This window comes from Choloepus didactylus, chromosome 2 (assembly GCF_015220235.1).
Source record: "Choloepus didactylus isolate mChoDid1 chromosome 2, mChoDid1.pri, whole genome shotgun sequence".
Lineage (NCBI taxonomy): Eukaryota > Metazoa > Chordata > Mammalia > Pilosa > Megalonychidae > Choloepus > Choloepus didactylus.
The window spans coordinates 58,246,780-58,268,283 of record NC_051308.1 but is presented as its reverse complement, the minus strand read 5'-3'; the positions used below and the strand labels follow the sequence as shown (position 1 = coordinate 58,268,283).

Sequence of the window (21,504 nt, the reverse complement as noted above, 5' to 3'; positions counted from 1 at the left end):
TCAGATAGTATTTAAAGACTGCCTTGAATATTCACAATACATACAGAAATAATAACATTAATAATAATAATACTGTTTATTAGGGACTTACTATGGCCATTGAGCTATGCAATTTAGAAATATCATCTCTAATTTCTATAACAACTCTTAGAAGGCAAGAATTAAAATTCATGATTAATCAATGAGAAAATGTTGAAGTAGCTTGCCCAATGTCACATAGGTAGGATGGGGATTAAAACTGTCTTACAACACATGGGTAGATTACTCTGTGGGGCGTTGTTTCCATAGTACGTAGACCAGAAGGCCCTACCACACCCACTAGGTGCAGGCACTGTTCCATTCATTGGGTATACAGTGGTGAACAAGATAGACAAGTTTTCTGCTTGATGACCCTACTGAGATGGACCACTCCTGTTGATGTTACGTAGGATCAATTACTAAAATTTTGTAGCTTAACTTGCAACATCCTGTGTAATTCTTTCTACCTTTGTTTCCTATCATAGCACTGAGTGCACCAATTACTTAACTTAGGCCTTCCTCTTCACTGACCAACCAATGTGCATATTTTGATTTCTGAGCCATTACTCATGCCCTTTCTTCCTCCTCTATTTGCCAATCGGTATTTGTTCTCCAGTTTCCTCTATGCCATCTTTCCTTATTGTTTCCTCCCTCAGAGGAGCTGCCTCTTCACTGAACTCCTATCTTACAGTTGTTCTGTTTTTCCTGCCCACCCTCCAAAAAACACAGAGTAGATTCTTTGTAAGTAATTACTGATGAATTTTATGTATTACTAATAATGTGGAGAAAGTTTTCAGTTATTCTTCTGGAAATTGGAGTTGGCGCCTACCAAGGCAGGAATATCATTGAGTGTATTTTCTTCTGCCAACAGTTGCTAGAGATTTCATTCTAGTTTGAGGTCAAAAACTTACATGTTTTGAAAATGGGCAAACCTCTTCTATTAGCAGAAAAGGACATACACGCACAAAAAGATAAGATCGTCAAGCTTATTCATACTTACTCATCCTTCATGCTTCTCTTGTCTTATATAACAGATAAAAAGCCAGAAGCCGTTATCAGCCATTCCAACTCTGAAAGCAAGAGTAGTGTCACGGAGCAAATACCATCAGCTCAGAATACCTTCTCTGCCTCTTCTGCTAGGAGAGTGAGTAGTTTGGAATTAATTTAGGTATTATATTCCCCCCTACTGTAATAACCCATGATTAGAAAGGCCTAAAGCTTCATTCTTGCAAAACAGTAAAGATGCATTCTTCCCCAAACAAGACTGTATTACCATTATTACACAAATTTGGCTCATTATATTAAGATAACACAGGCTATAGTAGTATGGGACCCAAGAAATTTTTACAATTACATATTTTTTTCCTATGTGAAGTTAAGGTAACTATACGTAAATTTCTGATTGTGGTAGGAAAATACCTAGTATCCAGCATTAATTGTTTTGGTGGCTATCCTTTAAAATTTTGCTCTCATATGTAAAGTCTTTAAACTTTATAATGGCTAGAGGGCAGAAATAGAAAGAACTTGTTGAAATACCAGAGGCTCCTCATCTCCTAACTTTGCACAGGCCTCTGAGAATCTGTTAGTCAGTGGAACAGAATTGACTGATAACCCTACTCAACTAAGTATAAAATGGGTTTTGAGGATAAGAATTTATCTGCATTTTTTTTGGAATGAAGCTGTTGATAAACTCTATGGCATTATAGATATTAATTTATTGATGTCTTTAGTATCTCATGAATTGAAAAGGAGGAATTATGGTATCCTTGTGGAAATGAGAGAGCATCACTGAAAATCAGTAAAGAGGTTTCAAGTAGAATGCCACTCGTTATCTATGATTTCATTTTACTTCACATACTGCCACTGTTTCCAGCTGTGACTAGAGCTCCTCCTTTCTAAAAAGAAAAATGCTAAATTAAAATATATATATAAATTCACATATTTACTTATTCCACTTTGCTAAAATAATGGTGGGAAAGGCATTTTTCCCCTAGACTTTGTGTAGCTTATAAATAGCTGGCATCATTGAACTTCTAGAGATGGAGGAAACCAGTACATAAATGTGTAAATTGAGATGACTCATATAAAAGGGAAAATCTGAGTGTGAATTGGAGACTAGTGATTAATGTTTCTATTGTATTTTCACTATTACAGGCAGTAATGGTAGCCTGGTAATGGGAGAAAGACTAAAACCCACAAAGTTCTCCCAGATCTAATAAAGGGACTGTTGGCTAATGTTCTAAAGATCAATTGTATCCCAGACTGGTATTGGCCCCTCGTGGTAGTCTATGATGTTTTCCCTGGTGTATGGCAAAACGAAATAAAGACAATATAGTAAGCTTTCCTATAAAGCTTTCTTTTCTGATGTTAAAATTTCTTTTTTCTTCTTTTAATGAAATGATGGTGATAGATGTGGTAATCATTTTTTGCAAGATGTTCCCTCTTGGCAAAATAAAAAGATGGCAACCCTTTGACCTTTACATTTTTTTCTTTTTTAATTTTGCTGGTCAGTGAAATCTGAAACTCTTGGAACTGCTGCCCTAGATAAAATTTTCTGGAAATTAGCAATTAGAATCTGAGTGGAATGGGCTTTTGTATTTTTATGAGTATTAACTTAAATCAGCTTATCACAGTCTTAACACAGTACCTTAAAACATATTTATATATTAGCCCATCTTGTTTTTTTACCCATATTGTAAGTAGGCATTAAGCTCATTATCATCATTTTACAGATGAGCATGTTGAGACCTAGGGAAATGAAGTATCTTATTTTCATTTACACAGTGAGTCAAGGGAAGATCTATTACTAGAACCTGGATTTCCTGGTGCTCTAGGTCAGTACCCATTGCTAGGGAGAACAAATAGGGTTTAATTTCTCAGAGCAACTCTGCCAGGTTGGAGCACCATGTTAAGAATCTGAGGCTATTTCTAGCTCAGGGAGAAAGGGATCCTTGAGAGGTTATTAGCATCTGCCAGGTGAGGAAGGGAACATTGGCAGAAAGCCCATCATGTATCTGCTCTCCTTGTATTGCCTTATGTTGCCTCAACGAATTTAGTTAAGTGTAGGAAAAGCAGAAAAGGCAACAGGCTGAAAAAGAGTCATCAGGGCCTTTCATTTTCTTTTATTTGCCTCTTCCCTCACAGTTCTCCTCCAGCCTTTTTAACAAGCCAGAAGAGCCCAAAGATGAATCTCCTTCCTCATGGAGACTGGGGCTTAGAAAAACTGGCAGCCACAACATGCTGAGTGAGGTGGCCAATTCCAGGGAGGCCCCGAGAGACCGAGGCTCTTCCATCTACCGCTCATCATCAAGCCCTCGGATTTCTGCTCTGCTGGACAACAAAGATAAGGTAGGGAAGTTCCAAAGCAGTTTCCTTTTATGAAAATTCAATCTTGAGAACAAATAAAATTATTTTCTAGTCTCTAAGTTGATTTTAGAAGCACAAAACCTTTAAAGGGAAACAGGTACATTGAGAATTTAACCAAGCAGCTTTTGATGACATTGCTGTTATTTGCTTGGCCAAAAGAAAAAAAAAAACTTTTCATTTTGGCTTACCTTATTTTCATTCATTCTTCCTTACCCTCCTTATCTAAGGCAAAAAAAAAGGACGGGAAAGGGGGTGGGGTGGGGTGGGGGAATCAGAAGCGTAACAATTTGATTATGTCCTAAAAGTTTCTTCTGAATTAAAGCCATTAACTTAGTCTTTCGATGTTTAGAAGCAAAGCCCCTTAGTTGGGCTTTCACTCCTAATGAAGCTCAAGCAAATTAGCACTCAGAAAAAATTTTTTTCTTATTTTTTCATTAGTATGAGTCTGAAAAACTTGAAACAGCTCACCTACATATTCATCCAAGATGAATGAATTTTTATTTTTCTTCAATTTGGGTTCTGGATTTGATAGGACTCACTTCGTGCTCTTCTCTGAGGTCAGGTCTTCCTTATATCATAATCTTCTTTCTTGATATTGCATTTTTTGGAGACTTCTCAAGAGGATGCAGCAAATTGGTTGGACTAACTCTAAAGTATATTTGTTGTGTATATCCCCAAGGAAGCTGCATTTCAAGGGAAAGATAGACTGGGAAATAAATAAGTGTTATTTTAACAAGAACTCAGGAGATGAACTTTCTGTTTGTGTCCTTTCATAGGTTTCTTTCTGCTTTTGCAGAGCTGCTGCTCTGTGTAATTTGTGCTGCTGTTTCCTTATTTGATCATCCTCATTTTTACCATGAGAATTATTTCCCTAAATACTTGTTTTAAATGGAGAAATGTTAGGAATAAGCCTTTGAAGGCCAACCTTTTATAATACAGCTCAAAACTGAATTGGTGTCAAATGTAGAAATAAGATTATATAGTTGTGTATGCTTATAGAGGTATATACTTATACCTGTAAGTTCTGCTTTTATGCCCAAAATGTTGTATGCTTTGTCAGTATTCTACCTTCCCTATGCTTTGCATTTTTGATTTTACAGGAAAGAGAAAACAAAAGCTATTTTGGTTCACTAGCACCCCGGAGGCTCAACAGCTCAAGTGACATTGAAGAAAAGGAAAACAGGTAATCCCAATACAGGCCAAAAGATGGTTCTCTTTAACCCTGCAGAGCATAGTGGTCTCTGGCCATTGTTACTCTGCCTCTTTTCCTCTAGCATCCTTAGCACATTATGAATTGCTTGTGCCTTCTCCCTAAAACACCTTTCCAACCCTTAATACCTAGCTTTGCCAGTTCTTCACCCTTGTAAGGTCAGCTTAGACATTACTGTCTTTGGAAAGTCTTCCCTGATCTGTGTGTAGATTAGCTTTAGTTCCATGTCTGTCTGTAGACACTAAAAATATTTTTATTTCATTTAATTGGTCAACTTCTAATTTTTAAGTAGATAAAATTTAAAGTCTCCATTATCAGTTAAAATGAATGTAGGGATTTGGGAGTATCCTGTATCTCAGAGCAGAACCTCATCTAGAGATGTGCTTCTCAAAGTGTGGTCCTCAGACCTGCAGCATTGGCAGCATTGATGAGCTGGTTAGAAATGCAGACTCTCAGGCCCCACTCAACTTGCTGACTTAGAAACTGCATTTTAACAGGGTTCCCCAAGTGATTCAAATGCACATTAACGTTTGAGAAGGACTGCTCTAGAAAACCTTGTGAAACATGGAGGCCTGTAGCTTTTGCAGCAAAGACCTTGAATTATCAATTGTGGATCAGAAAACCTACTACATCCCCTTCCTGGATGCTTTTTCATTTATAATGCTAAAGAGGCTTCCAGCAAGACCGCCTTCCCTTCCCCTTCTATAGTAACTTCTCTCCTTAGTAACAGACTTCCTCATCTTCCTGTCTGCACCTTCTCTGATTACTTATGAGGAACCCAGTGCTGGGTACTGATTGTAAGGCTTTTTAAATGAGGCCTCAAAGTGACTTCTCATCACAAAAGAGTTAAGGACTTTTGACATGAGGGATTTGGTATTTATTTGATATTTGTTAGCTTCCAAGTTGATGAGAAAAAGCAGACAGTAATACTCTCTGTCTGTACAAAAAACTGGCATGTAAACAGAGACTCATTTGAAAAATATGTCTATTTCTGTAGTCATGTTACAGTCTGCCTATCTCTCCCAGATCGCATTGTATCATGGACAAAAACTGGTGGTAGGAATCAGTGTTTTGTTTTGGTTTGTTTTCCTGCCTCTACAGAGAATCAGCTGTTAATCTAGTGAGGAGTGGTTCCTATACCCGGCAGCAGCTGCGGAGGGATGAAGCAAAAGGAAATGACACTCCACAGACAATTGCTCCTTCCACCTATGTATCAGCTTACTTGAGAAGGTATCAGGCTCAAAGGGGTGGGAGATGATGTTCCTTCATTTTGGCAATGGAAATATGGGTAGTAATTGCATGTCTTTTGATATACAGTTAGTACCAAAAAATGAATGATTTTTGGGATTAACATCTTGACTAATTTAAAATTAATATTAATTACTTTCTTAATTGAATTAAAGTAAGCTAATTCCAAATTCTCACCACAGATTTGAATTTATACTCCATCCTCTCAGTCCTATTAAAAGCTTCAGCCAGAAGTGACTTCTGGTAATCTCTGGGCCGGACTGAATAGAAATCACTTTTGTCTAGTAGCTGCCTCTCTTTCTTCTGAAAATAGAGTAGTTCTCAACTCATTATATTTTTGGGGGGAGGAAGGGAGGGACACTATAGGGTGGTGAGGGTGGGAAATTGGGGCAGTTTTGTATTGCATTAAAGAAGTTTCATATTGAAACCTGTTAATTTAGGGACTTGAGTTGTTTTTTTTTTTATGACTTTAATGGCCCTCAGATCCATCAAGATGTGAAACTCGCAAGTTTGGTGCAGAGAAGGTACATGGGTTTCCTTCCCCTTTTCTCACCTATATTCCCTTTTCTGCAATTATTTTCTTTGCCACTGACTAGCCAGCAACCAAAACACTTTTGCCAGGGCCATTAAACTACAAGGTATACTTAATTAGTATTATAATTTGAACCTTGCTGTTGATGGGGAAGAATCTGATTCTCATTACTTACTTTGAATTCTTTCTTCACTTCCATGTAATTTTTCCCTTCTGCTGCCTTTTCATGTCATAGCCATCATTATTAGGTTTCTTAGTTGTTTGATTGGCTGCCTTAGAAGCAGGCTTTGGCTACAGGCTATATGAGCAACTTAGCTGTTTTGGGATCAAAGCTTATTTCCTTTGACAGGAGTCTTCTCCAGATAATAGCTCGAGCTGTTCCCCAACATGGGCACTGCCAACTAGTTAATGTCAGAACATAGGAAATAGTAAGCTATGAAACAGCCACTGTTACCTTTTAATGATCTTCAGTTCTACAGGTTCATCCTATAAGAAAGAGCTCAACTTTGAAAGTATACAGATGAAGTTCACTGATCTCACTGAAACTTTATTCTACAAAGTAGGTTTTTTGGCTTACTAAGGCTATCACTTATTTGTATTAAAGGCTAATAAGGCCTTGGTCTGCCTAGATACACAATTATTCCATATGGTTGAATCCAAGACCAAGAAAATTTTTCTAAGAAAATAGTGTTCTATGTCTAGGAAAGAGAGAAAGCTGTCATTTAATTTTCAGGCATGGAGTTGTTTTGTGATGGAGCTGTAGGTTTTCATGATCCAAATAGTCCATTACATGGATTGAATGAGTGGCATTTGGTTTGATAGTACAGTTTGATATAGCTATGGTGAACGGAGGAGAGAGGGACTGCCTCTGTTTAGGGTGGAAAACATGCTATGTGAGCACTTTTTGAGAAGGCATCCACAACATTCTTCATACCTTAGTTTTCCAAAGCTTTTCTTCTCCTGTAACCCTAAAGCATGTTTTGATTTTACAAAACATGTAAAGTCATGTAGGATTTTACATATTCCTATCCTATGATCTTTTTGAAAGGAAAGAATCAGATGCCATCGCCCTTAAAAAAAAGAAAGAAAGAAAGAAAGAAAATATGAGTAGAAATTTGTCATTCTCAGGCCGTGCCAAATCTTGGCATACTTTTATTTTCTATCTCTTCTTTTATTTTTATGCAGGGATTCTTTTCATATGGCCCAGTAAAATGCTTCTTTGCCAAGAAAAGCACCATAGCTTTTTTTGGTCACTCCCTCTAATGTCTCATTGCTATTATAGTCCAGAAGTGGGTTTTTTTTGTTTTTTTGTTTTTTTACTTCTAATCCAAATAATTTTTTTCTTGCTGCAATTGAGATGATTCTCATCTGTCTTCAATTGAAACAAGGAAGAGTTACCTTCTGTTGCTTTCTAGACTTAAAAACTTTAAATCCTCCCCAAAATATTTTTTATTTAGGCTAAATAACTGCAGTTCCCGAAGTCATATTTTGAGAGAGCTTCTCTACTCTTCACTCTTTAATTTAAAATCTCTGCTCTGAAACCTCTCCACGTTCTCCAGTCTTACTTTAGCTTTTGAGTGCCGCTTCTATATCAGGCAGACATTTGGGGGTGCATGATTTTTTTTGCCTTGGGGTTTGTTGGGGATTATTTTATCTAATAAAATGATTCTATTTCCTATTATTTCCCTTTCCTAGTCTCTACTCTTGTCATATAATTCAGTCTCCTGCTTTCCCTTGTTATATATCATCTCCATTACTCTCTTGGATGATTGACAGATGCCTGCTTGCTGCAAGCAGCCTAGCCCTTGCTGGAGTTGATCACTCTACTCCCCAGTTGTCATACTCTTTCTTTGGCCTGCATTTCTTTTAAGTGCACAATCTGGGTGGGAAGGTGGTGCTGGGAAATGGTGGGTGAGCAGCATATCCTGAAGGAAGTGACTGTGTGCTATTTTGCAGTGCTACATTTGGTAGAAGTAGTGACCCCACCAGTCCCTACATTTCAGCCAATCGCAATTCATCTCCTGCTACCTCACCCATTACCATTGGTTCATCTACCTCTCAGGGCAGCCAGTGGCAACCTGCCTCTTCTTGCCCTGCACCAATCAGTGCAAACACTACTGCATCTGTACACCATGGCAGGTAAGGCTTCTTGGAGCCATTTGAGTTGCATTCATTGAAGTTAATGCCTCTGATACACATATGGGATTTGAACTGAAGAGACTTTGTCACTGTAGCAGCAAGTTTGAGTGCCTGTGAAAATGTTCATAATTTAGTGAGGGTGCTTTTACTTTGTATCAGCCAGTCAGCAGTTGCTTTCAATAAGCATTAGTGTACTTGGTGTTTAGGCATCAACTTAATACGGCTACTTTCAGATCTCAACAGTCTTATCAGTTGTGGTTACAATTTAAGGGTCACGCTGTTGTGGTAAATCAAGTATTAAAATTTTCTCATATTTCACTTATATTAATTTTCTAGTAATTGTAAGTAGGAATCTCTTATAGTTAGTCTTCTCGGAAAACGGCATGTAAATCCAAATCGGAAGGAAAGCTAACTCTTGTTCCAAAAGCCCCCTTCCTTCCGAGTCTTCTGAAAATTCTCAACCAAGAGAGTGTTTTGCTGGAAACATTCTGGAGAGATTTGTGTTTGTCTAAACTTTGTTCCTGCAGCAGTATTTTCTTGCATTCATCCAAGAGTAGCATGGACAGAGTATCATTGTGTAAGTGCAGCAGGATTTTAACTGTGGTTTTATTTGTGTTTTTTAATTCTTAATGTGTGGTCAGAGACCTTGTTTTGGGGAATGGAAAGGGACTCCTCTTTTGGGTCTTGTTTCTACAACTGACACAAAGAAAATGAAAAAAAATGTTAATAATGATAGTGTTACTGCAAGAATACCAATGATGGTGGTGCTTGATTGATATTTGTCAGTTTACCAGATTTCTTTCCCTAAAATAAGTGATCTCTATTTATTTTGCCTGTAGAGGCAGCCTTATGGATTGCTAATAACAATAATACCTTATATTTTATAGAAATGTGTTAGATCCTCATAACAATCCAATTACATAGTGATAAAAGAAAATCTTTTCATACAATTTAGGATCTCACAGCCTTATTGAACAGTTTGTCAATCAGGCAGCATCCTATTCAGAAAGTAGAAGGGAGCTCCACCAATGGGATAGAAAGGGGAAGCTCATATAGGGAGAATGAGGAAGCAAGTGGAGTGGGGAACAGATATACATTGATTAGTATGGCATGCTTGTCCATTCTGATAAGCCGTCTATACTGGACCGAAACTAGTTTTATCGCCATGTGTTGCTTATCAGCAATCCTGTAGGGTATGTTCCATTTTCTCAGAAAACCCCTGCAGGTCAATTGTTTTTGTTCTCTGGAAAAGTCTTCTAGGAAAGGGATCTCCAGGCAATGCCCAATGCAAGCAGCCATTTTATCTTACTTAACAAAATAAGTATGTTAGATATTATTCCCTTAGATGAAGAAACTGAGATGTGGAGAGGTTACTTGATTAACTATTTAGAGCTGGAACTGGGGAAAAGTGAAAGAGAATTACCCATTTACTAATAATAACTACCATTTGTTGAAGCCTATTTTGTGTCAGGCTCTGGGTTAGGTACCATATAAAAAAATTACATTGGAATTTGGTTTTCCCATACATAACAGTAAATCCAAGTAATGGTGCCTTTAATAAAATAAAGGTTTATTTTTTCTCTCACTTATGAAAGCCCAGAAATAAGCAGGGCTGGTACAAAAGCACCAAGGTCACTAAAAGACCTAGGTTCCTTCTGTCTTTCTGTTCCACAGTCCTTAAGTCATGGCTTCCATTTCTATGTGTTGCCTCATGGTCTGAAATAGCTACTGAAACTTTTCTCTAGCCATCACGGCTGTATTCCAGATACAAAGAAGGAGGAAGGGGGGCAGAGAATGGGGAGGGTGCAAAGAGGGAATGCCTCTGAATTGAGAATTTTCCTAGAAGCACTAACTACCCAAGTTTTCCGCTTGTGTCTCACTGGCTATCTCTAGTGGCAAGGGAGACGTTGGGAAATGTGGATTTTTAGCTAGTAATACTGCTGCTCTCAAAAATACAGGTATTCTATTGGAAAGGAAGAAAGGGAGAGTGGATATGGGTTAGGCAATATCTGTCTCAGGCACAGATATATTATCTATAGTCTCACAAAGAGGCCTTTCATGTATGAGGTATTATTTTCATTTTATAGATGAGGAAACTAAAACCAAAAGCATAATGATCTGCCCAAAGTCATACAGCTAGTAAGGAACTTGACTCAGGATTTGAACTCATGTCTGCCCATTTCAAGACTCTTGTCTGTTTCACTATTTTTTTCCATCGAGCTTAGGTTTTATTCCAAGCACTTTATTAAGTATTCTGCGTACATCATTTTGTGGAATCATCGCAAAAACCCTGCATTTTAAGGTATCATTATCCCCATTTTACAGATGAAGATGTCAGAAAGGTTTAGTTGGCTTAAACTCATCCCCAAGTGGTTCCAAAGCCCATAGTTATCTACTCCATTGGACAGCCTTTGATCCCTACTCTGGAGCTTTTCCTATTCTGCTCCTAAAATGATAACACATTTCAAAGTAATAGTAAAAGTTCTATGATGTAAATTTAATAAAATAAAATCCCTGGCATTTCTACCGCATAAGTAGTTTCATTGTTAGTTATTTTATATCGACTGCCAACAGTACTATTACAGAGAGACCAAAATCTATTATTAACCTAAAAGCAACTTCAGTTTAGGTTTTCGATAAGTGTAATTTTTTATAGCTTTGTTTGTGGTTGATTTTATCAGTACATCCTATAGACTCATAGATCTTGTAAGTCTGAGGAATTGTTTGCCTTCCTTTTTTTCTTTTTAAATAAAAAAATGAATATAAAATTTCACCTTTTTTCTGAGTCATTAAGTGCTTTTAGAAGTGGCTTGTGTTTTTAAGATACCGCTTCCATCTTCAATAGTGTTCTATTTTTATATTTGCATCCAGGTACCATATCTAGATTATTGTAATCTGATTATATCTTTCAAGTTTGTCTAATAATATGGTTATTCTTTAAAGCTACTTGTAAATATTTCTGGTAATAATTGTGTGTAGATGAAAAACAGATTTTTAACATTCGTGCTTTTCACTGCTTTTCCCGTCTCTGTGAGTATCAATTTTGGATCTCTGTTACCCCAGCAACAAGCTGTGACATGACAAATGATAGCTTTTTGGGTAGAGAGCCAGTGGTTGCTCTCAAATCGTTTAAGAAACAAAGATCTTGTTTTCATGTAAATGAGTTTAATTATACAGCTTACTGTTGCAAAATCTGTAATTAAGGTTACATATAGAGTCTTATTATTTTTTTTTTTCAGTTTCTCACTTAGGCATTCATAAACATAGACAATTAGGCATTTGGTTAAATAGAAAGGGAGCAGTTGCTTAGAGGGAAGGGAGAACTAAACATAGCAAGGTTGTAGAGCATTTATCAAATGTCTGGATAATCCAGGAAGATGGTCTTCAGATCTAGGCTGGGGACTACCGCAAAGACAACCACTGCTAAAAATTAAGGGGCAGGTGGAGACTAATACTGTAAGTGATTTTAGTGTCTTTTTGATGTGTGGAGAGTTGCTGCCTCGTGTGCATGTGTGGAGACCAGATGGTACTGAGGAGTCATTTAAACCATTCTTGCATATGTCACTACTTTGCCTTGTGTCATAGCTAATTTTTTTTTAATCTTAACTCCTCGGGCAGAGGATGAGAAACTAAGTGTGTAATCACAGTGTTCCAAGATTTAAGAGCTCAGAATTAAAAATAGACCAAACAAACAAAAATTTGAGCAAGAAGATTCTCTATCTCTGACCCTTCTGTTTCTGTGCTAGTGCTTTTGTTGTGTAGCATGCCTGACCATTCTCTTTCTGTTGATATCTTTTTTTATTTCAGGACTCCTTACAAATCCCAGGCTGACTCGACAGCAGAGAAAACAGCAGACAATGTCTCTTCTAGCACCCCGCTCTGTGTAATCACCAATCGCCCTCCACCTAGCACTGCCAATGGGGTTACAATTGCCAGTGTGCTCTCATCTACTGGAACAGACTCCTCTGCAGAAGCCAGAGAGAGAAGGAGGTATGTCAAGTTATGGTATTGATTTCATTTGTGGGTTTCTGCTTTGAGGTAGGAGATAAAGGAGTAGACATGAAGTCTTTTCCCCAATTTCAAATAAATTTATGAAAATATCTGTTGTATTACAGTTTGGGTTCTGTCTTTTCCCTCTGGGAGATTTTTGGTGAAGATCTGATGTCTGATTATTTAATTTGGATACTTCTTCAGTTATGAATATAGACATATCTTTTTTCTGTTTGTCTTGTGAGAGAGCAGTTATCAGGCATTATTTCCCCATTTTGTGATGGAGAACCTGAAGCACAGGGAAGGATCTTTTGTTTAGTTCTGGGTTGTCCATGACAACTTCTCTGGCAGCAAAGAAACACAATAATATGATAAAAGGCTCAGAGAAATAGAACTAAGATGTAAAGTTTTAATTAGTTAATTTGAGAATTCCAGAAAAAGAAGTGATAGTGTATGATGATATGATAGAAAAATAGTGACTGGCTGTTCTGCAGTTCCTTTAGAGAGAACAGTTGTGATTTGACACAGGAGAATTTAAAGTAGAAGAAGCTAGGAAGAACTTTTAGATTATCAAGATTGAGAGACCTTAGAAAATGTGACTAAGGGAGAATTGGCCATCATCTCCCACTTGAAATGGTATAAAAAATAGAATGTACTCCATGTGGGAGTTTTAGATCTATTTAAAGATTGAGGCTATAATTACCCATTTTTTAAGACTAGAAAAAGATGTAAAGTCTTAATCAAAATTCATATTTCTGTGTGACTTAATTTTTATTTTGACTATCCAAAGGAAAAAGATTTTTTATTCGTGAATGTGTATGTATGTGTAATAAGTCAGGTAGTCTTATCACCTATGAGATACAGGAGTTGTTTTAAACTTTTTAGACATTTGTTTGTGTGCTTATTATAAAAACACTCTGAAACACATGTTTTGAGAAGGAATGGAAGGGGGAGATGTTAAGAAGTTGGAAAATAGTGTTTTTCTTCTTGCTACTCTATTTTCTTTCTTTTTTTTATTTCTTTGTATAACAAATGAAGGAAACCAATTTTCTGAAATAACAGATTTAGATCCAACAGTTATTTTCTTTTCATTAGCTTCCATCCAAGGCAATATTAATAAATCAATCTTTGGTATTTAATGCTTATATATTTAATAGCTCAGATGTAATTTAGGTACTTTTAGTTTCATTTAAAAAGTAAATGTCAAAGTATTATTTTTATTAGCAGAAAAAAACTCCATTTTAAAAAATCCTTCTGACCTGAGAGATGTAAAATGAGTTAAATTTATCATTAAACTCATGATCTCTGAAAGGATGGGGAAATTGGATTCTCTATCAAACTGCATTATTAGGTACCTAGTTGCATGAACTGTTAGAGAAACTTTGATGGTTGCTGCTTTCTGGGAATTTTATAACCTAGAATCAGTAAGAGAGAACATGCAACAGATTTTGATTTTTCTTTTGGAAGTTTTATTCAATTCCACATTTATTGAATAAATGCTATGTGCCACATAAGGTTACTAAGATGTATTTATTTCCTCAAGGTGCAGCAGAGTGAATATTAAAGATTTTATGAAGATGTTAATGAATTATAAGATGAATGTGGTCTGTCAGGTACAGGTTAGGATAAGTGCATTTTCAGGATGGCAGCAAGGTAAATAAATAGTTATTAGATAAAGAGCTTTGGACTCAGTCACTTGATGTATATACTAGCATTCATTCTTTTCAAAAGGCTATTATGAATAATGTTGCTATGAACATTCATGTGCAAGTTTCCGTGTGGACATATATTTTCACTTCTCTTGGGTGTATTACACCTAGGAGTAGAATTGCTGGTCATATGCCATTGGAAGATTTTAAACAGAAAGCAATATGATCTGATTTACATTTTTTAAAGTTCTGGGTTTTAAACTAGCCTGTAGCATAGCATATGAATTGGGCAGCAGAAAGGCAAAAGTAGATGTGAGAGACAGTAAGGACACCAATGCAAAAGAATGCACGTGGGAGAGAATAGTAGCTTGCACTGAGGTGATTGTAGAAGAGATGGAAAAAAGTGAATGGACTCAAAATATACATAGGAGGATAGTTTCAGCCTATGTTCTATGTTCTAAACATAGAAAAATATAGTTGAGTTCAAAAGAAAGAAATATAGTGAGTCAAAAATGAAGAGAACTTAAAAGCCAGAGTGATTTCAGTGGCTTAGGTTTGGTATAAGACCTCTATGTAGACCTTAGGGTCGGGATTTTAATGACTTGTTTGGGCATAGGAAGTACAGCTTCGGACCTGACTGGGCTGGCAGTTGTAACCGAGACCCTTTGCAAAACTAATTCTCAGAGGGCTGCCCAGTTCATGAAAAGGATACTTTGTCCACGGCTCAAAGAAGTAGTAAAGAAGGAGCTTATCCAAGGCTCTGGACAGGGGTAGAAAAGTCTCTTGTAAGAAATTTTCACTACTTGTGGTTTGGAAATCGCAAGCCAAGAATTTAAGTAGAAACTATACAATTGAAACCCCTGGGGCCCTGGCACAAACAAATTCAAAACTGCCTTGAAGGAACATATCCACAACCCAGGGTACAAGAGATTTCTGTAAAACAGTTCCTTCTAAAGATGAACTCACATAAAATATTTATAAAACACTGAAAGAAATGAATCACCATAAGGGAGAGTCAACAGATGCAGATTCTAAGACTTACAGATGCAGACAAACATGTACTAGAATTTTAGAAGGTAGAACAGAAATCTGAAACTATTATTTGAATAACAAACAATAATTAGAAGTGACCAATTATACTAAAGGTAGGTATACTATAGAAACAGGTGAATGAACCAGATGTGATTTTAAAAGCATAAGGTTTTGCAAATATAATATTGTGTCTATATAGATTCCTATTTAAATAGGAACACACATACATAAAGCATCCAACAACTATTTCCTGGGAGACCACCATGTGGCAGGCACAGAGTACTAAGGATACAAAGCCAAAGAAAACATCTTTCCTGCCCTCGAGGAGCTTAAATCCATCTAGTATGGGAAGGCAAACAAATAAGTAAAATATTGCAGCCTAATTGTTAAGTGCTGTAATAAAGATATATATAGATTGCTATGGGAATGCAGAAGAGGGAAATCTAAATTAGACTGAATAGGATGACAGAGGAGGCTTACCAGAGGAGATGACTGGAGTTGAATTTTGAAATGCAAATACAAGTTAACTATAAGTAGTAATAGGAAGATGGTAAGGCCATTGTAGTATTTTCAAAAGTATGTTGTGTTAAAAAGATTTAGATTGGCATAAAAAAAAGATTCCTTGTCCAAGTGAATTTGGGAAATAATGAGCTAAACTCAAAAGCCTTATTACAGTCATTCCTCTTCTGGATGGGGGTAGGAGTGGGGTTAGAATTTATAGCATTTTCCAAATTAGTGTGTCCGTGGAATTTTTTTTTTTTTTCCCACAGAAACTCAAGACTAGTATTCCACTGGACACACTTTGGAAATTGTGGAGCTAGAGAGGTAGGCAGGAAACAAACAAATCATTTAGATTTTTGTCTCTGATTTAAGAAACTTGAACGTTTATTCTCAAAGCTGTGGAATACCACTGAAGGATTTTAAGTAGGGTAGTGTCTTGATCAAATAAAACATATCATTTACGCTTTTACAAAATTAAAGCCATTCAGTTTTTAACTCCAGCCATACATAGGCTGAAAGAAAAAAAATCAGATGTTTGAAAACAGCTAAATTTTCCTTCTGAAAGAACATGCTGGGTGTTAATTCTCTTGGAACAGCAGCTTCCCTCTGTAATCAGCTCATTGTGGAAGCATTTTGATTCCTGCTGAGAAACCGTGATGGAGGCCCAAGCCTGTGTTCATAGGTCCAATCTGAAACAATTACTGAGTGTTGGGATAAATGGGGCTTTAAAACTGGCCACAGCAAGACCTAACCAGTGGAAAGTCATCTATCAGAAATAATCTCCATTTGCAGTTAATTAGAGCTCTTGGATTGGAGCGTGGGTTTTACCCATTTAAAATGGCACTGCAGCCTTTCCTCTTCTGAGGATGTTTTGTTTTAAGAGGAGATAGATCGGGGGATGCTACTGATTGGCCAATGATCAGTCTCAGTTTTATACCCTTTGGTAATAGTTCTTTATTACTCAGTTTGTTAACTACAAATATACTGTTAAATGAATAAAGCCAGATATAAAATGATATATTATGATGCCAAATAGTAATAACCGTGGAGATGTTACTATTGGCTTTCTCAGGGGAATTATGAGTAATTTTTCTTTTTATTTTATTTTTTTATTTTCCAAAGTTTCAGGTTCTAGAGTGGTAAAATATTACTGTTATAATCAGCATGGGGGTGGGGAATGGGAATGACTTGAAAAAATATTTAATTCTAGGGACAAACAATCTCTCTTATGATATAAATCTGTGAAGGTAGACATGATCATTGAAGAGTAAACCCTGTAGTCAGATATTCAAGGTATGCAGGATTCTAGATAATTTATGATTTTGTATATATAGCTAAGGACAGAACTTCTGAAACACTTTATTCCATTTAAGAAGGGTGTGATCTTGGATTTGTGAAGTTTCTTTTTCTTTTTCTCCTGAAATGTTTAAGTGCCCAAATGTGTTCTTTTTACATGATGGAAAGGAATAGATGATGTGCTCCCTATTTTAAAATAGGGAATGCTGAGGTCCTAAGAGCATGGAGTGATTTGCTTAATATCATAACCTTGACTCAGAAACACAGTAGAGACCATCACCCAGGCCTCCTTTTCTCCTTTGTTGAACTCACTAACCATTTCTTCTCTTGGAATTCAGTATTATCCATTTAGAGTAAAGGTTTTGATTCAGGGGCCTGTTCATCTTCATCTGCAGCCCAGAATACAACAGTCTCTACCTTCATGGCACTCTAATCATTGCTCCCTGCTTTTGGATCGCTCCCGAAGGCTATAGAAACCACAGGGTCGTCTGATTATAAAAGGCTTGATTTGACTGGCAGACAGCAAGATAGGAATGGCAAGTGGCAAGCAGTTGGCAGATAACTCTGCAGGGATATCAGGGCCAAGCAGCAGCTGTCACAATTGTGTAGTGGTTGGTTTTATTTTCCAAAGCTCCATGTTTTCCTTAGCAACAAAATGTAAACAATTCCCTTGGCTAATATTAGAGTCTGATAGTATCTGCTTTGATTCTCTAACTCTGTTTCTTCTCTAGCTTTTTTCCTCTCCGCCCATCCCATCCCTGAATTTTACATCCTCTTTCTATGAGTGCCCTTTCTTTTCTTTATAGGAATGAGTAAAATAATTTTTCTCCACAAGAAGTTAAACTGTTTTTCTCTCCCAAATATCCCACATTACATGTGATCTTCTTTGTTTGGTCCAAATGTGGTGAGTACTAGCTGGGTCATACATACCACACGTATCAACCTTCTTGAATCTCTTGGGGTCTTTTTAAGCTAGGTAGTTATTCCTGCTAATGTGATGCTGTCAGCAGATTTATTTGGCATCATCTTTGAAACGTTAGAAATTTAAACCAAGTAATTAAACTCTGAGTCATGGTTTTTAAAAGTCATTTGACTCAATCCTATCTCCAACCAAAATGTAGAGGTTGTAAATTCAAAAAGGTTCTCTAGAAAAGACTCCACAACCTCCTCCAGTCTCTCAATTTTTGCTCTAAAATGAGTATATTCTTGATCCAAAGTCTGCAGTAATGATCTACTACCAGGTTTTTTCTCTACTGCTATAAATAGTTCTCTTTCCTCTTGACTGTGAATATTGAACAGGAAGAGAGTGAAATGTGTGTAGCATTAGGTATATTTCCTACTATATTGCCATTCCAGAGGTCTCTGCATTGCTTATATGATTAGGATTATGTTGTGGGAATCCAAACGATTTGGGAATAGAAATAAGGTAAACGGTGATCCTCTGCTTGGGCCTGAATGCTTAGGTAATAGAGTGACAAGAAGCTTCACGGGGCTGAAGATGCCTTACAGACAAAACCGCCTTCAGTGTCATATGATACATCTATGTCATTTTTTCCAAAATATCTGCTTTGAAAAGATAGTGATATGTTGCTACCTGAGAGATTAGGCTTCTCCTTGATATCTGAAAAGCTTGATTTATGGGAGGAGCACAGGGATGATTGAGTTCCAGCTCTGCCTCTTCTTTGTTGTGTGATTTTGGGCAAATGCTTTTCCCTCTCTGACCAGTTCCTCATATGTAAAAACACATACAAGAATACCTACATTGTAAGCTTGTTGTGAGTATTAGAAATAATTCATGGCCAACACAGCCGTCCCCAAGCCTAATCTCATGGGACTACTGTGAGGATCAAATGAAACAGACTACATGAAAATACTTGTAAATTGCAGAACAATTTAGAGATACAAATGTTAACAGTATAAATTATAACAATTAAATTAGGTTATTACCATAATATTTAGAGTTATAAATGTTGCCAAATTTATAAACAATATAAATTATGTCATTATGAATAAAATGTCTTTTTGGCTTTCATTAAGGTCAGTGCCTAGCTTCTCCTGAGCTAACACATCTGGAAATATGATCTACTCAAATGTCCTAAATACTGCTACCATTTTAGATTTTAGGTTGTTTTATTTAGTGTGGTTCCCGCTTTTTTATTTTTTGTATTAGAGAAGTTGTGGGTTTGCAGAACAATCATGGATAAAATACAGGATTCCCAAATTTCACCCTATTCTTAACACCTTGCATTGGTGTAGTGCATTTGTTATAATTAATGAAAGCACATTTTTATAATTGTACTATTAACTATAGTCCATGGTTTAACTTAGGATTCATTGTGTTTTTCAGTTTATTGAATTTTTTTTTAATTTTTAAAAAATTTTTATTTTAGTACCATATATACAACCTAAAATTTCCCCTTGTAACCACTTCCAAATATATAATTCAGTGCTGTTGATTACATTTACAATGTTGTGCCACCATCTCTACCATCCATTATCAAAATTTTCCCAAAACTTTCCCATAGTTTCAAATAGAAACTCTACCTTTTGAGCCTTAACTCCCTATTCTCTACCCTGACGCCATCCCCTGATAACCTATATTCTAGATTCTGACTCTGAGTTTGCTTATTCTAATTATTTCACATCAGTGAGATCATACAATATTTGCCCTTTTGTGTCTGTCTGTTTCGCTCAACACGATGCCTTCAAGGTTTGTACATGTTGTCTCATGTATTTGAACTTCATTCATTTTTTTAAGGCTGGATAATATTCCATTGTGTATACGTACCACATTTTGTTTATCCATTTTGATGGATTCTTGAGTTGCATCCATCCTTTGACAGTTGTGAATAATGCCACTATGAACATCAGTGTGCTATCTATTCGAGTCCCTGCTTTCAATTCTTTTGGATATGTACCTAGAAATGGAATTGCTGGATCATATGGTAATCCTATGCTTAAGTTTCTGAGGAATGGTCACTGTCTTCCGCAGTGGCTGGACCATTTTACCTTACCATCAACAGTGAATGAGTGTTCCTGTTTTTCCATATCCTCTCTAACGTGTGATTTTCTGTTATTGTTTTGTTTTGTTTTGTTTTAAATAGTAGCCATTCTAGTGACTGTGAAATGGTATCTCATTGTAGTTCTGATTTGCAGTTCCCTAATGCCTAATGATGTTGAACATCTTTTCACGTACCTTTTGGTTATTTGTATACAGGCATACCTCGGAGATATTGCAGGCTCGGTTCCAGATATTCAATACTGCAATAAACTGAGTCACACTAATTTTTTGGCTTCCCAGTGCATATGAAAGTTATGTTTACACTGTATGGTGATATATTAGGTGTACATAGAATAGTGTCTAAAAAAAACAATGTACATACCTTAAATAAAATGTGACACAGAGACGCGAAGTGAGCACATACTGTTGGAAAAATGGTGCCAATAGACTTGCTTGATGCAGGGTTGCCACAAACCTTCAATTTGTAAAAAATGCAGTATCTGCGAAGCACTATAAAATGAGGTATGTCTTATCTTCTTTGGAGAAATGTCTCTTCAAGTCTTTTGCCCATTTTTTAATTGGGTTGTTTGTCTTTCTGTTGTTGAATTGAAAGATTTCTTTATATATTCTGGATATTATACCCTTATTGGATATGTGGTTTCCAAATATTTTCTCCTATTGTGTAGGGTGTCATTTTACTTTAATGTTGAAGTCCTTTGAGACTCAAAAGTTTTTAATTTTGAGGAGGTCCCATTTCTCTGTTTTTTCTTTTGTTGCTTGTGCTTTGGGTATGAAAATCTAAGAAACCATTGCCTAACAGAAGATCCAAAAGATACTTCCCTATGTTTTCTTTTAGGAGTTTTATCATTTTTGCTCTTATATTTAGGTCTTTGATCCATTTTGAGTTGATTTTTGTATTTAGTATAAGGTAGGGGTTCGTTCTATTGCAAATGGAGATCCAGTTTTCCAAGCACCATTTATTGAAGAGACTATTCTTTCCCAGTTGATTGGCCATAAGTATAAGGTTTGATTTCTGCGTGTTCAATTCAATTCTTTTGGTCTATATGTCACCCTTGTGCCAGAACCATGCTATTTTGATTACTGTGGCTTTGTAGTAAGTTTTAAGATTGAGAAGTGTGAGTCCTTTAACCTCATTTTTCTTTTTCAAGATGGCTTTGGCTAGTAGGGGCCCCTTACCCTCCTATATATATTTGATGATTGGCTTTTCCATTTCTACAAAGAAGGCTGTTGGAATTTTCATTGGGATTGCATTGAATCTGTAAATCGCTTTGGGTAGAATTGACATCTTAACAATATTTAGTCTTCCAACCCATGAACACAGAATATCCTTCCATTTATTTAGGTCTTCTTTGATTTCTTTTAGTACTGTTTTGTAGCTTTCTGTGTACAAGTCTTTTACATCCTTGGTTAAATTTATTCTTAGATATTTGATTCTTTTGCTTGTTATTGTAAATAGAATTTTTTTCTGGATTTCTTTTTCCGATTGTTCACTATTAGTGTA

General features: G+C 36.4%; 1 protein-coding gene across 5 annotated transcripts in view; it reads left to right on the top strand.

The window, feature by feature from the left end:
- PPP1R12B (protein phosphatase 1 regulatory subunit 12B) overlaps nt 1-21,504 on the top strand; it is a 264,369-nt gene that overhangs the window by 102,502 nt on the left and 140,363 nt on the right. For 3 of the 5 annotated variants that reach the window (XR_005215124.1, XM_037825034.1, XM_037825035.1), the window contains exons 9-13: nt 1,053-1,162; nt 3,163-3,366; nt 4,485-4,567; nt 5,696-5,824; nt 12,321-12,503. Coding sequence is in view for 4 of the 5 variants with exons in the window: in XM_037825034.1 (XP_037680962.1) it covers nt 1,053-1,162; nt 3,163-3,366; nt 4,485-4,567; nt 5,696-5,824; nt 12,321-12,503 (709 nt within the window). In the remaining variant the exon portion in view is untranslated. Of the gene's footprint in view, nt 1-1,052; nt 1,163-3,162; nt 3,367-4,484; nt 4,568-5,695; nt 5,825-6,325; nt 6,367-8,330; nt 8,514-12,320; nt 12,504-21,504 lie in introns of those variants that run through there. The other 2 variants (XM_037825038.1, XM_037825036.1) reach the window with 2 other exon arrangements.